At 39.8% G+C, this 14,972-nt stretch overlaps 1 protein-coding gene across 12 annotated transcripts in view; it reads left to right on the top strand.

The window, feature by feature from the left end:
• Positions 1-14,972, top strand: part of Ubap2 (ubiquitin associated protein 2) — a 91,240-nt gene that overhangs the window by 34,121 nt on the left and 42,147 nt on the right. For all 12 annotated transcript variants that reach the window (XR_001872673.2, XM_008842465.3, XM_029567958.1 and 9 more), the window contains 5 exons: positions 2,095-2,172; positions 4,757-4,867; positions 7,387-7,540; positions 10,104-10,181; positions 14,239-14,293. Coding sequence is in view for 11 of the 12 variants with exons in the window: in XM_008842465.3 (XP_008840687.1) it covers positions 2,095-2,172; positions 4,757-4,867; positions 7,387-7,540; positions 10,104-10,181; positions 14,239-14,293 (476 nt within the window). In the remaining variant the exon portion in view is untranslated. The remainder of the gene's footprint in view (positions 1-2,094; positions 2,173-4,756; positions 4,868-7,386; positions 7,541-10,103; positions 10,182-14,238; positions 14,294-14,972) is intronic.

Here is a 14,972-nt window from a genome sequence, read left to right on the forward strand (position 1 = left end):
TTATCCATTGGTTGAGGCAAGGTCTTATTTGGTCACCCAGACTGGCCTCTGAACTTGTGATCCTCCTCCCTCCCCCTCCTCCTCCTCCTCCTCCTCCTCTCCTCCTCCTCCTTCCCCCCCTCCTCTCTGCCCCCTTCCCCCTCCCCTTTATAGGTACATGCCACACTTGACCAACTAGTTAGGTTTTTAAATATGTGTTTAGAAATTAATGTAACCTTTAGTTAAGATTGGTAATTTAAAGCCAGCACTCTAGCTCAGTGAGTGGGTAAGGTGCTTGCCACCAAATCTGACCTAAGTTCAATTCCCAGGACCCACATGATGGAAGGAGAGAACCAGTTTCCTAAAGTTGTCCACTCACTTCCGCATGCTCACTGTAGCTTGTGCCATGACCCCAAATAAATACATAAATGTTTAAAAAAAATACACACACACACACACACACACACACACATTTTAAAGCTGGGTGTGGTGGTTCACACCTCTAGTCCTGGCACTCTGAAGGTTGAGGCAAGAGGATTACCATGAATTCGAGGCCAGCCAGGGCTAGATAGTGAATCTCATGCTAGGCTGGGCTGCAAACAAGACCATGTCTCAAAATCAAGCAAGAAATTTGGAGCCGGGCCTGGTGGCCAGCCTGGAGTTCTAGGCCAGCTGGAGCTACAAGGAGACCTTGTCTCAAAAAGATTAAAAAAAAAAAAAGAAAGAAAGAAAGGAAGGAAGGAAGGAAAGAAAGAAAAAGAAAGAAAGAAAGAAAGAAAGAAAGAAAGAAAAAGAAAAGAAAATTCCTCTCCCCAAACAATTTGTGCTGGGATTAAATGCGTGTACCACTATGTCTAGCGAGTAATAACATTTTTTAATTGCTGTAAAACAATACAAAAGGAAATTTTAAATATTTCAGTAGTTTTATAACCACAGGATTTTGAAAAAAGAAAATGTAAGAATACCTTCTGTGGAGTTGTGGATTTTTAGTGTTTAAAACTTCCCCTTTTTGTTGTTTTTCAAATTTATAAATGCATGCTTACAGTTGTAGTTAAAAAAGAGGATTAACTTCAAAAATATTTTCTGTTCAGTTAAATACAACCTTTAGGACTGAGCAGAGTGGTTTTTTAGAGTTGGCCCCAGAACTTTTTTAACACCAGCCAGTATTGGGCAGTTGTTTCCAGTGCTGCTTGTCTTGCTCTGTAGCTTAGGCTGGCCCGGAACTTGGTATGTAGATCAGGCTAGCCATAAGCTTGCAGGGTTCCTCCTGCCACTGCCTCCTGAATACTAGGATTGTGTGGCTTCTTGATGTACTTCTCCACCTCTGAATGGGCAGCATGATCAATGAAGATTAGAACTTTAGGTCATTTGGACAAAGGAATGAATCCTTCATGTTATTTAGTTTCATGGTAGTTTTCTTATGAGAACAGGTTGTATGTAGTCCTTTATTTTTTTAACATTTTAATAGTTTTAAAAAATATTTTATTTATACCAGGTGTGGTGGCTCAAGCCTTTAATACCAGAAACAGAGGCAGGTGGATCCCTGTGAGTTTGAGGTCAGCCTGGTCTACACAGTGAGTTCCAGGGCAGCTGGGGCTACAAGGAGACCCTGTCTCAAAAAGACCAAAACTTTTTTAAAATTTATTTTATGTGTATGAGTGTACTGCCTACATGTGTGTAAGTGCACCCATAAGTGCAGTGCTGGCAGAGGTCAGAAGAGAGTGCTGGGTTCCTTGAAACTGGAGTTAACGGACGATTGTTAGTTGCCATGTGAGTGCTGGGATTTGAGCCCAGGTCCTCTGCAAGAGCAACCGGTGCTCTTAACTGCTGAGCCATCTCTCCAACCCACCACCTCTTTTTTAAAGACCGGTCCTCACATACCCCAGGTTAGCTTCAAACTTTACTGTGTAATCGAGGATGACTTTGAATTTCTGATTCTCATACTTCTACCTCCCAAATGCTGGAATTAAAGGCTTGTACTACCACACCTAATTTATCTTGTGTATTTTTACTTTATCAGTTATATGAGTTCTTGAGAGTTAACTGTTTGACCTAGATTTTGGCATCTATATGATATTTTTGTTGCTCAAGTCTTTACTATTTTTATGTTCTCAGGCAACAGCTGAACAGATGCGTCTAGCTCAAGTAATCTTTGATAAGAATGATTCAGATTTTGAAGCTAAAGTTAAGCAGGTATGTTTCTGGCAAAGGATACAATGATTTTTGTACTTATATTTATTGTGCCTAAAAAGACAATTTTACTAGAGATTTTTACTTTGGAACTGTGTGTATGGTTTAGATACATATCTGTATGTTGAATTTTGGCTTCTGTTCAAATACATTGGAGACAGATAAAGAAATCAAGTATGTTTATCCTCTTGACAGTAAAGCCTTTCTGAGTTATTAGTGTGTATTTGTATGGGCTAGACATTTGTTAAAGCCCACTGACATTTTGTATACCTATGTTTTGAAATTATAGCCTGGTATGTTTTGAGGAAAATTTTTTTAATGCTTAGAAGAAAATGCATTCATTACATTTTTTTCTTTGAAATGTTTTTTATTTTGTTTTTATAATAGGCATGTGTGTTTTGCCTGCATGTATATTAATGCACCAGGTGTGTGCAGTGCCCTCAGAGGTCAGAAGAGGGCGTTGGATCCCCGGAACTGGAGTTACAGATGGTTGTTAGTTGCCATGTGGGTGCTGGGAATCGAACCCAAACTGTAAGAGCAGCCAGTGCTCTTAACTGCTGAGCCAGTTCTTTGGCCTCATCATTTCAAATGTCATTTAACAAAGTGTCAATATTAGGATGGTGTCTTCATTTTATATTTCAATAGAAAATTTTTAAAATCTCAATTTCAAACCCTTCCTGCTGCTTTTTTTTCATCCTTCAACCAAGAGTCTAGAAACCAAACAATACCCTTCTGCCCCAAAGTCAAATATTCCAACCCTTAGTTGTCTTCTAGTAATTGTTCTTTAGAGCAAATGCCCCATAGTGTGGTCCTTTACCATGTAGATTCCTTGTTTTTTTTGTTTTTGTTTTTTTGAGACAGGGTCTTCCTGTAGCCCCAGCTGGCCTGGAAATTACTAGGTAGACTAGGCTGGCCTGGAACTCACAGGGATCTACCTGCCTCTGCCTCCTGAGGGCTGGGACTAAAGGTATGGGCTACCATGCCCAGCTCTTCTTGTTCTTTTTTTTTTTTAATTAAAAATTTTATGTATATGAGTGTATTGCCTGCATGTATATAAGTGCACCCGTGTTGTTCAATGGCCGTGAAGGTCAGAAGAGGGCATTGAATCCCTTGGAACTAGAGTTACAGACAGTCGTTAGTTCCCATGTGGGTACTAGGAACTGAACCCTGGTCCTCTGCAAGAGCAGTCCGTGTTCTTAAGTGCCGAGCCATCTCTCCAGCCCTCAAGAGTCCTTGTTCTTACAGTTGCTCACACAGACTGGTCATAGTGCTTTGAAGGTCTCAAAAGTGATTTATTGAAACCTGTCGAATTTATTTGGTTGTGGTAGCAAATGCCTGTGTAGTCCTAGCTGCTTGAGAGGACGAGGCCAAAAGATGGTTTGAGACCAACCTGGGGTACATAGCAATACCTGGTCTTTTTCCCTTCCAAAATAAAAAAGTAAAAAGCTACAGCACTGATTCTTTATTTTTTGGAATGATACCTATAGCTTGAGAAATATTTCTGCATATTATATTGCCGGGTATCTAAATAAATAACAGTAGTAAAATAGAACACTAGTTAGAAGTTCAGTGAGTGAAGTTCTAATTTCAGTTTTATTTCTTACTCATTAAGTTAATGGGTATAGTTTGATTCTAATTGTGCATTTTAATAATACATGTGATAGATAGTATAGATAATTGATAAAAATATGCTGCCGAGCTTAACACTTGGTAAATTTAGTGGTTCAGGCCCATAATACCAGATGCTTGGAAGTGGACATCAGAAGATTGGAAATTTAAGGCCAGGGGCTGGAGAGATGGATTAGTGGTTAAGAGAACTGACTGCTCTTGGAGAGGACCCAGCTTCAGTTTCCAACACCTTTTCTAGGCAAGCAGTCTACTAGTGAACTATGGCTGCAACCCTTGAGACTTGTGTTCTAGGCAGGTTTTTCTATTAATTAGCCTTTGGACCATAGGCATAAGGGTCAAGCTTTTGACCATGAATACATACTAAAATATTTAAATGCCATTAAAACACAATAAATACTTATGTCATAGGTTTGCTCTCACTGGTAGTTTAGAAACTTAGGTCTAATCTGTGATTCTATTGAAGAAAATGTTAAGTAGTTCATTTTACTCATTAATAGAATGAGCTGAGATTTACCTGTTAACGCTTTTGGAGACAGTGTCTAGAAGAGTAGCCTGTGACAGATGTAGCATTTGTATGTTGGATGTTCTAATGCAAATAATGAATGGTAGTTCTATGCTTATGAAGTCCAAGTTAATACTTTAGGAGTTAAAAACTCTGCAAGTCCTATGCTATTGAAATAAGTTTGAACAGACAAAATACCTGATATCTAGGGTGTTCTGGTATATGCATATATCGTTCTGATTAATAATCTGTTATTTGTAAACTTGTACCAATATTAGTGAAAGCACCGTAAGAAAAGTAAACCTGCTTTTAGACCATAAGCTTACTGGTGTCTGGAAAAGGTCATCTTCATGTGAAAGGATAGCATAATTTCTGTATTTAAATATAAGACTCTCAAAATTCGTATTGAATACTATGATTTGACTCCCTTTAACTATTTTCTGATACTTTGAATAGCTTATGGAAGTGACGGGAAAAAATCAGGATGAATGTATAGTGGCTCTACATGACTGTAATGGCGATGTGAACAAAGCTATCAATATACTGCTGGAAGGAAATTCTGACACGGTAAATATGATTGATTCAAAGTGCTAAGATTTCTCTCCAGTTTTATACTGCATTTTCAACTTGGCCTGAAACGGGGCGAAGGGGGTTGGGGCCTTACATTCTATATTTTGTAGGAGACTTGTTGGGAAACAAATCCAGAGTCATGTACATTCTAGATAAGTGCTGTATTAAAGTTCCATCAAGAACAGTAACCTTGGTGATCTGTTTCAGCCTAACAGTTTCCAAAAGCGTCTGTTAACATTTTTACCACCTGGAAAACTGCCTCCAAACTGCTCTTGTTTTTCTCATTTTAGTCATCATCTCTAACCTTCTCCCTCCCAACATCCCTCCTACCTGCCCACCGCCTTGGCTCCCCTGACTGAGCTACATCCCCCCACCCCTTTTGTATCTTTAACAGAAAACCAGGATTTGCTGGTGTATTTGCTTATAGATGAATATTCTATAAACACATCCTCATGATACTCACGCATACACATACAACACATCAACATAGAAAGTAAGTTCTGGGCCTCTTTCCAGTGCCGGTGCTTAAAGCCAGCACTTCATCCCTTGATCTCTGAAAATTGTGCTGTTTTCTATTTATAAATTGAGGGAACTTCTTTTCATTTTTATTTTAAAAAATATTATTTTTACGCATGTATTGCCTGAGTATATCTTAAGTGCACACATGTCATGCAATTCCTGCTTTGTTTTATGGCATTCTGTGGGGGTGTGGTTTCTTTCGTACCTGATGGGTCGCACCTGTAGCTTCTGTGACTAACAGCTGTAATGACTCTTCTCATGGCTAGGGTACTATTGATTGCAGTGGGTTAACAGTGTAAACACTGTAGGATAGCTAACAAGAGTGCTTCATAAGCCATGGAGGCAAACAAATTATATTCTGTTGACTAACTTTATTCTGTGCCAGGGTCTTCTGAAACAAAATTGTCACTTTGAAAAGGCGTTAACTAGAATATCCATGATTTTTTTAAATTAAAAACTAAGTTAAATGATAGCACACACCTATAATCCGCAGGGGGAATCTCTGAGTTCAAGGCCAGCCTGGGGCTACAGGAAGACTGTCTCAAAAATACCAAAAAAAATTATTTTGGCTTTATTTTTCCTTTATGTGTATGAGTATTTTGCCTACGTGTATGAAAGTACACCTGTGCAATGCCCGCACAGGCCAGAAGAGGGTGTCAGCCCCTGGAACTGGAGTTAAAGATGGTGGTTAAGCATTAGACAAATTGTCTCCTTAAAGATTCCTTTCCCTGGGCTGGAGAGATGTCTCAGTGCTTAAGAGGGCATCAGATCTCCTGGAACTGGAGTTATGAATGGTTGTTAGGTGTCATGTGGGTGCTGGGACTAAAGGCCTGTGCCACCACTTCCAGCTCAACTAGCTTTCTTAACAGCCCAGGACCACCTGTCTAGGGATGATACTGCCTCTATAGTGTCCTGGTTCCTCCTACGTCAGTTAGCAATTGTGACAGTGCCCCAGAGACATGGCTACAGGCCAATTCTTCAGTTGAGATTTTCTCTTCCTAGGTGACTCCTGGTTGTATCAAGTTGTAATAATAACTAACTAGGCCATCTACCATTAAAGGTTTTTTTTTTTTAAGATTTTTTTTTTTTTTTTTTTTTTTTTTTTTTTTTTTTTTTTTTTTTTTTTTTAAAGATTTTTATGTGAATGTGTGTATTGCCTGCATGTAGGTAAGTGCACCCCTCTCGTGAAATGCCCCCAGAGGACAGAAGAGGCTGTCAGATCCCCTGTAACTGGAGTGGACAGTTGTTAACTGCCATGTGGGTACTGGAATTCGAACCCGGGTCTTTTGCAAGAACAACTAGTGTTCTTAACCACTGAGCCATCTTTCCTGCCCCCTAAAATTAATTTTTTAAAATATTTATTTTGCTTGTGTGTATGTGTGTGTGTCTGTCTGTCTCTCTGTATGAGTGTATGCACACATGTGCCAGTATCCACAGAGGCCAGAAGAATATGTCAAATCCCTTCAAGGTGGGTGTTGGAGGTTTTTGTAAGTCATCTCATGTGGGTGTTGGGATTCTAACTCTGGCCCTCATGATTGAGCAGCAAGTCCTCTCTCCAGCCCTGTTAGAAGTTCTTAGACGATCCCTTTGAATAATTGGCTAGATAGAAATCGCATTCCTGAGATTTCACCATTCTAAATGATTTTGTATGCTTTGAATTGATATCCATTGAGTAGGATTAAGACCTGCTACTGAGGTGGGTTTAGGATGTGAAGAGGAGGCGCTTAGGAATACTTGTTACCTTTATTCCTAAATCTGCATAGGAAAGGACTTACTGGTAGGAAAACACAGAGTAAGTTGTTGGACCATCTAATACCTGTAATTGTTTATGTACTGTATAGTAACAGGAGTTGAGCAAGACATTTGGTGTCTATTCAGGAAGTTGAAGTAAATGGGAAAGGATTAAAATGTGGATACTTAGGTTTGAAAGATGCACCCCTTCCCAATGATTATGTTTTTGATTGACAACTCTGAACAGGAGTTCTTCTCTTTGATAGACTTCCTGGGAGACTGTAGGGGGAAAGAAAAAGAATTTTGGAAAAGAAAGCTCAGAAAACAAAGAGAATAGAGAGAAGAGAAGCGAGAGAGAGGCAGTTCGTGGACGTGGAAACAACCACCGCAAAGGAAGAGGTGGCAGTAGAGGCAGAGAGTGTAAGTAAAGATTTTTCTCTGTTGGGATTTTTTTTTTTTTTTTTTTAATGTTCTGGAAAGCTAAAAGAATAGCCCAGAGAATATACATGAATCCATTTTATCAATGAAAATTTGTCTAAAAGCTAACACTGGTAATGTGTCACAACTGAGTAGTATATTAGTAAGCCCTGTGGTACAGTTCCAGTGTTGACCTGCGTTGAATCTAGTTAATTGTATGCTTCCCTTAAGACATTAGTGAAGGTGGGCAGGGAGCTTGTGGGCAGCGATTCACTGATATATCAAGCTAATTCCCCCCCCCGAAGTTGGATAGGTGGATAGGACATTTTAAGTACATTCCTTTTGGTCCATGTTTTGACACCCTTTACTTGGAACAGCCCTAGAGACTGTTTATAGTTCATTTATTCCACTGATAGTGGTTATGTACTTACTGTATAATACTTTTATAGGTCTATGGTAATGGGGAAAATTCTTAATTTTTTTGAGACCAAGTTTTCCTGTTGCCTCATTCACTGTCATTGCTAGGTTAATAGGCTACCCAGTAGCCATGTTTGGTTGAAGTTTCATTTTCTTTTTACAGGGTCTCACTGTGTAGCTATGGCTGGCCTCCATCTCACAGAGATCTATCTGCCTCTGCCTCTGTAGTGCTGTGTGTGATTAAAGGCGTGCACCACCAGTACCAGCAAAGAAAACACTTAGAAAGTTTAATATTGCGGTGCATAGTGAGAGCTTCTGTTGGAAGAATAGAGTTCATAGCCAGCATAAGCTACATAGTAAAATCCTGCCTCAAAAGGTGAAAAAGTACTTTTTTTTGGCCCTCATAAAATTAGTCTTCTTTTTTTTAAAAAATATTTTATTTATTTATTTTTATTTTATGAGTGTATTACCTGCATGTATGTGAGTGCATCTGTGTCGTGCAATGCCGTGGAGGTCAGAAGAGGGCTTTGGATTCCCCTGGAACTGGAGTTAAGGACGGTTTGTAGCCACCATGTAGGTGCTAGGAATGGAACCCAGGTCCCTCTGCAAGAGCAGTCAGTGCTCTTAACTGCTGAGCCAACTCTCCAGTCCCCCATAATTTAAAAAAATATTTTTTACGTATATGAGTGTATTGCCTGCATGTGTAAGTACACCCTTGTACAATTCCTGAGGAGGTCAGAAGGTGTCAGATTCCTGAATTGGATGGTGGTGAGCCACCATGTGGATGTTGGAAACTGAACCTAGATCCTCTGCAAGTAATCAGTGCTCTTAACCATTGAGCCATTTCTGTAGCACCACCAAGGTTTTAATTTAAATTTTTCTTGCCTTTTTTTTTTTTTTTTTTTGCACTTTTTGAACATGGGCCACCATGCCTGGCTTAATTAAAATTTTTAAATATTTATTTTAGGGCAGGAGAGATAGCCACTATGTGGGTGCTGGGAACTGAACCTGCTTTCTCTGCAAGAGCAGCCAGTCCTCTTAACTACTGATCCATCTCTCCAGCCCCTAAAATCCATTTATTTATTTATTTTTTACTTTGATGTATGAATCTTTTGCCTGCGTATATGTAAGTGCACCTTTGTATGCAGTGTCAACAGAGTCCAGAAGAGGGTGTTGCATCCCCTGAAACTGGAGTTATTGATAGTTGTTAGCTGCCATGTGGGTGCTGGGAACCCAACCTGTCCCTCTGCAAGAGCAGCTGGTGTCTTAACCACTGAGCCATTTCTCCAGCCCCTGAAATTTATTTTAATTTTAATATTATTTTTATTTTATGTATATGAGTATATTGCCTGCATGTAGGTAAATGCACCCATGTCATGCAGTACCCATAGGGGTCAGAAGAAGGGGTTGATTCCCCTGGAACAGGAGTTATGGATGGTTGTTAGCTGCCATGTGGGTACTGGGAATTGAACCTGGGTCTTCTGTAAGACCAGTCAGTGCTTTTAACCTCTGAGCAATCTCTCCAGCCCTTAATTTTATTTAATACTTTTTTGAGAGCAAAAATGATTTATTTTTTTATTTAAAGAATCCAATAGTATAGATAAATTTTTTATTTTAAAGACTGTGACCTGACCTTTTAGGTCATCCTGAATATTCTCTGCCTCCCGAGTGCTGGGATTAAAGGTGTGTACCACCATACCCGGCTAATTTAAATTTTATTTTTTGAGACAGAAGCTCCCTGTAGCCCCTAGCTGGCCTGGATCTCACAGAAATTTGATTGCCTCTGTCTTCTAAGTACTAGGATTAAAGGTATGAGCCACCACCAAGCCCAACTGTGGAAAATTGAAAAACTGTTTTCTTTTCTCTCTCCCCATCCCTCCCTCTCTCCCTCTTTTTCTCTGTGTGTGTGAGAGCGTGTGAATGTATGTAATGTGTTTGCCTGTCTTTTGAGACAAGGTCTTGATATGTAGCCCCAACTGGAACAGACTGGCCTTGAACTTGTGGGATTGTAGGCAGGTACAGCCATGCTTGGCTGTTTTTAAAGTCTTTTGTTCATTTTGTACTTGTGTTTGTTTAGTAAGTATCTGGTAGTGTTTGGTACGAAGGCTTGGAAATGAAAAATAGACATTTCTGCTTTTTTCCTCTTTAGTTAAAGGTGAAGAGAATGGAATTGATTGTAACCAAGGAGACAAGCCTTCAGACCGAGGCAAGCGAGCCCGTGGTAGAGGTAAGGCAGGAGCCAGAATGAGATGCTTGCTATCAGAGAAAAGGCACATAGTTGCTATACTAGGTGATCAGTGTATTCTGAAAGAATTTTGGTCCTCTAAAATGCTAGACTATAGCTCCAGATGTCTTCAGTAGAAGCATTTAAACTATGCCAGTTTTATTTTTCTACATTATGTTTATATGTTTTCCTTGTTTTTGGTTCTGGCGATTGAACTTGTATGTGATAACCAAATACTTCACCATGGAGCTACACACCAGATCATAGATGGTGTAATTTTGACAAAACCATTTTTATAGTTGGTTGTGGTGGTGTATACCTGTAATTTTAGCATTGGAAGCGTTGGAGGGAGGAGGATGGAGAGTTCTAAGGACAGCCTGGGATGTGAAGTGAGACTATGTCTTAACAGAAAAAAACTTCTTTATGAATAGTTTTCTATTTTATAGTTTTATGGGGGGTTTTGAAAGGCTATTTTTTATTTTTAATTATGTGTTCTCTGGGAGTATGTGCTCATAGTGCCTGTGGAAGCCAGGGATGTTGGATTTCCCTGGAGCTACTAGCAGTTGTGAGCTGCCTGACATGGGTGCTGGACATTACACTCAGGTCCTCTGGTTCTGCAAGAACAGTACATGCTCCTGACTGCTGAGCAATCCCTCTAGCCCATTTTGTGGTTTTTTTAAAGATAGGATCTCATTATAGTCCCAGTTGCCCTGAACCTCACTATATAGCCCAAGCACTAGGATTATAGGTGTGAGCCATTACTATACCTGACTTTTTTCTGAATAATATAAAATGAAATTTTGACCAGAGTCATATTGGACTTGATAATTTGCATTTCTGAGGATCAAACCCAGTGTTTGTACATTGAGGCAAATGCTCTACCATTGAGATACATCCCTTTGCTGTCATTTAACTTGATAAGATGTGTCTTACATATTTGGTGTTTAAACTATTTTGTGTGGGGGTGTTGTTTTTGAGGTAATATTTATTACTTTTATTTTATGTGTATACGTGTATTGCCTGCATGTATGGAAGTATACCAGTGTTGTGCAGTGCCTGTGGAGGTCAGAAGAAGGTGTCAGATCCCCTAGAACGGGAGTTACAGACAGTTGTTAGCTGCCATGTGGGTGCTGGTATCTGAACCTGGGTCTTCTGTAAGAACATTCAATGTTCTTAACCACTGAGCCATCTCTCCAGCTCCTTGTTTTTTGTTTTTATTTTATGTGTGTCTAAGTGTCTTCCCTGCGTGCATGTAAGTGCAGCCATACCTATAATGCTCATGGAAGCCAGAAGAGGGCGCCAGATCCCATGGAACTGCAGTTATGGATGCTTGTTAGCCGCCCTGTGGGTACTAGGAACTGAACCTGGGTCCTCTGAAAGAGCAGCTAGCCCTCTTAACTGCTGAGCCATCTCTTTAGTCCCATTTAAACTTTTTAATTAAGAAATAATTTCATAGCATTTGTATAATACAATGATAATTTTATATGGACATGTATTTGACTAAATCAAACTAACCAATACATCTATGCCTCTTAACATTTTTATAGTGATATATTTTTTTACTTTTCTTTTTTTTCAAGTGTATAGCATATTATTGACTAAAGTCACTTTTTGTGCATTAGATCTCAAACTTACTCTTTTTGTGTCCCTGAAACTCAGCAACTCCCTCCATCCAATCTCTGGTAGCCATTATTTTACCCTCTATGCCTCTGAAGTCAGTCAGTCTCCCTCTCTCTTCCCTCCCTCCTTTCCTTCCTTCCTTTCTCTTTTTTTTTTGTTGGGGGGAGTTATTGTTAAGTGATTAAACAAAAAACCTCAAATACACTAAATGAAAGTTCTCTCACTGAACTATGATCTACCTACTGCTTTGCTACACACAAAGCAAACTTTTTAAAAGATTTGATATAGGAAGAGATGGCTCAGTAGTTAAGAGCACTGACTGCTCTTATAGAGTACCTGGGTTCGAGTCCCAGCACCCACATGGCAGTACTAACCGTCCTTAACTCCCATTCCAGGGGACTCTGATGCCCTCTTCTGACCTCCGACGTGGGTGTACTCACATACATGCAGGTGATACACTCATACACATAAAATAAAAATAATTAATAAATCACACAAAAAAAGATTTAGTATATTAATGAGATTAACAGTTATTTACCTTTCTTTGCCTGAATTGTTTTCAGTCAACATTCTGCCTTCTAGATTTGTCCATGTTGCTCTATATAATCAAAATGTTGTTTTTATTTTGTTTTGTTTTTGGTCTTTTTTGACACAGGTTCTCTCTGTAGCCCCAGCTGTCCTGGAGTCACTGTGTAGACCAGGCTGGCCTTGAACTCGCAGAGATCCGCCTGCTTCTGCCTCCTGAGTGCTGGCATTAAAGTAAAGGCATGTGCCACCACGCCTGGCTACAGTTTATTTTTTGTGGGTTTTTTTTCTTTTTCTTTTCTTTTCTTTTTTTTTTGAGACAATGTCTCCCTCTAGCCCCAGCTGACCTAGAACTCAGGCTGGCCTCAATCTCACAGAGATACGCCTATCCCCATGTCCTAAGTGCTGAGATTAAAGGCATGTACCACCATGCCTGGCTTTATCTTTTAGTTTTTATGTGTCTTGAGTGTTTTGCCTGTATGTATGTAAGTGCACCATGTGTGTAATGTCTTTGTAGTCCAGATTAGGACTTTGGATCTCTAGGAGCTGGATTTAGGGATAGGTGTTAGCTGTCATGTTGGTGCTGGGAATGAACCTATGTCCTCTGGATGAGCAGTAAGTACTTTTTATCTGCTGAGTTATCTATTTTATTTCAGGCCCCTTTATTCTGTTTTACATAATGACTATACTAATTTGTATTCTCAACAGTGTATGAAGATGTCCCTTTCTCCATATCTATAACATTATTTATCTTTCAGTTTTATTTAATTAGTCATTTATTGAGATAATCTTGCCATATTAATCAGGCTGGGTTTAGGGGGCTAGAGAGAGGTCTCAGTGGCTAAGAGCACTGGTTATTCTTGCAGAAGCTACACGTTGAATCCCAGCACCCGTATGACAGCTAACAACCGACAATAACTCCAGTTCCAGAGGATCTGAAGGCCTCTTCTGTCCTTTGTAGGCATTACATGACCCAGGTGCATGTACACACATGCAGACATAGTACTCATACACATAAAATAAAAATTACAAAAAAAAAAAAAAAAAAAATCAGGCTGGCTTTAAACTCAGTATATAGCCCAGGCTGGCCTCAAACTCATTGTAGACCTGCCTCAAGTGTTAGGATTACAAGGGAAAGGCACTACACCTTGCTATCTTAGTATTTTATTTTATCTTAAATCTGTGTAGTATCTGTTTGTTGTGTTTTTGTGTATGGGATAGGGGCATCTCATGTGGAAGTCAGAGAACAACTTGCAGGAATTGGTTCTCTCCCTCCATCATATGGATTTCAGGAATTGAGTTCAGGTCATCAGGCTGGGGAGATCTACTTGCTACCACTGCCTCCCAAGTGCTAGGATTAAATGCATGTGCCACCTTGCTCAACCAGTTTATTGCTGTTTTTTAAAGATTTATTTTTTTTATTTTTTAACTATATGTATGATTGATTGTTAGGGGATTAGGTGCGTGTTTGTACAGGTGCCCAAGTAGGCCTGAAGAGAGGGTATGGGATCTCCTGGAGCTGAAGTTACAGGTAGTTGTGAGCTGCCTGACAAGGGTACTTGGGTCCTCTGGAGAGCAGTACTTGCTCTTAACTGTTGAGCTCTCTCTTCAGCCCCATTTGTTGATTCTGAAAGATGCAATCTACTTCATAATATAACCTCTTGCTGTTAAGCTGTCACATATCTCAAATATTATACAAACAATTAGATTTCTTTGTTTCTAGCCTATGAAGTTACCTCTTGGGTAGTTACGGTAGTTCTGTAAGGGTCCAGCCATGCCCAGATGGGAATGCTAATGTCTTTGGAAATACTAATGGTACTGTCTGGCAGTGAGTATAAGACAAATGTGTTGGGACATATGTAATTGTATCAAACGTAAGTAGTAATATATGCTGCAATTACTTGTGTTTTTAAAGGATTTGGACGTGGCAGAGGTCGAGGGACAGGAAGGTTCTCATCTCAAAGCATGGGGTAAGTGGCTGTCACCCTGCTGTAGTGACAGCCTCCCTGGTTATTGTAGGTGTGCTGCTGCTTTTGTTCATCATTTATCTATCCCAATTAATCACATCTTGCCTGTACTTCAGAGAGTTTACTGACAAATATTACAGATACTATTGACGTTTCAGTAGGCATTAAATCATGGTTTCTAGCCTTAGTCCTTTCAACATTTCTGCTTGGTAATACTTTACTGGATTGGTAGGATGTCCTGTACACTGATGTTTGGCGTCACTCGTCTACTCTCTAGCAGCCACTGTCACCCCTCTTGAAGTTGGAATAATCAAAATGTCTACAGACACTGCCTAATATTCCCAAACAGAGTGAGTTGTGTGTATTTGTGGATAATCACCCTTAGTGGAAAGCCATGGCACAAAAGTTCATAAATCCAACCATTGTGTAGGCAGTGTGTATTTATGTAAAAATGATACTTTTGTCCTGAGTGGTAATAGTGAGGGTGAGCATTCTAAATTGATGCTGTAATTAGTATCCTATCCTGCTTTTTTCTCCTCCCTCCCTCCCTCCCTCTGGCCTTTTGAGACTGTAGCCCCAATTGGCCTCTGCTAGTATTAAAAGCAATGTATCACTGCACCCTCCCTCCCTTCCTCCCTCCCTCCCTCCCCCCCTTCCTTCCTTCCTTCCTTCCTTCCTTCCT

The sequence above is a fragment of the Nannospalax galili genome, unplaced genomic scaffold (assembly GCF_000622305.1).
Source record: "Nannospalax galili isolate Female #2095 unplaced genomic scaffold, S.galili_v1.0 scaffold341, whole genome shotgun sequence".
In the NCBI taxonomy this organism is placed as follows: Eukaryota; Metazoa; Chordata; class Mammalia; order Rodentia; family Spalacidae; genus Nannospalax; species Nannospalax galili.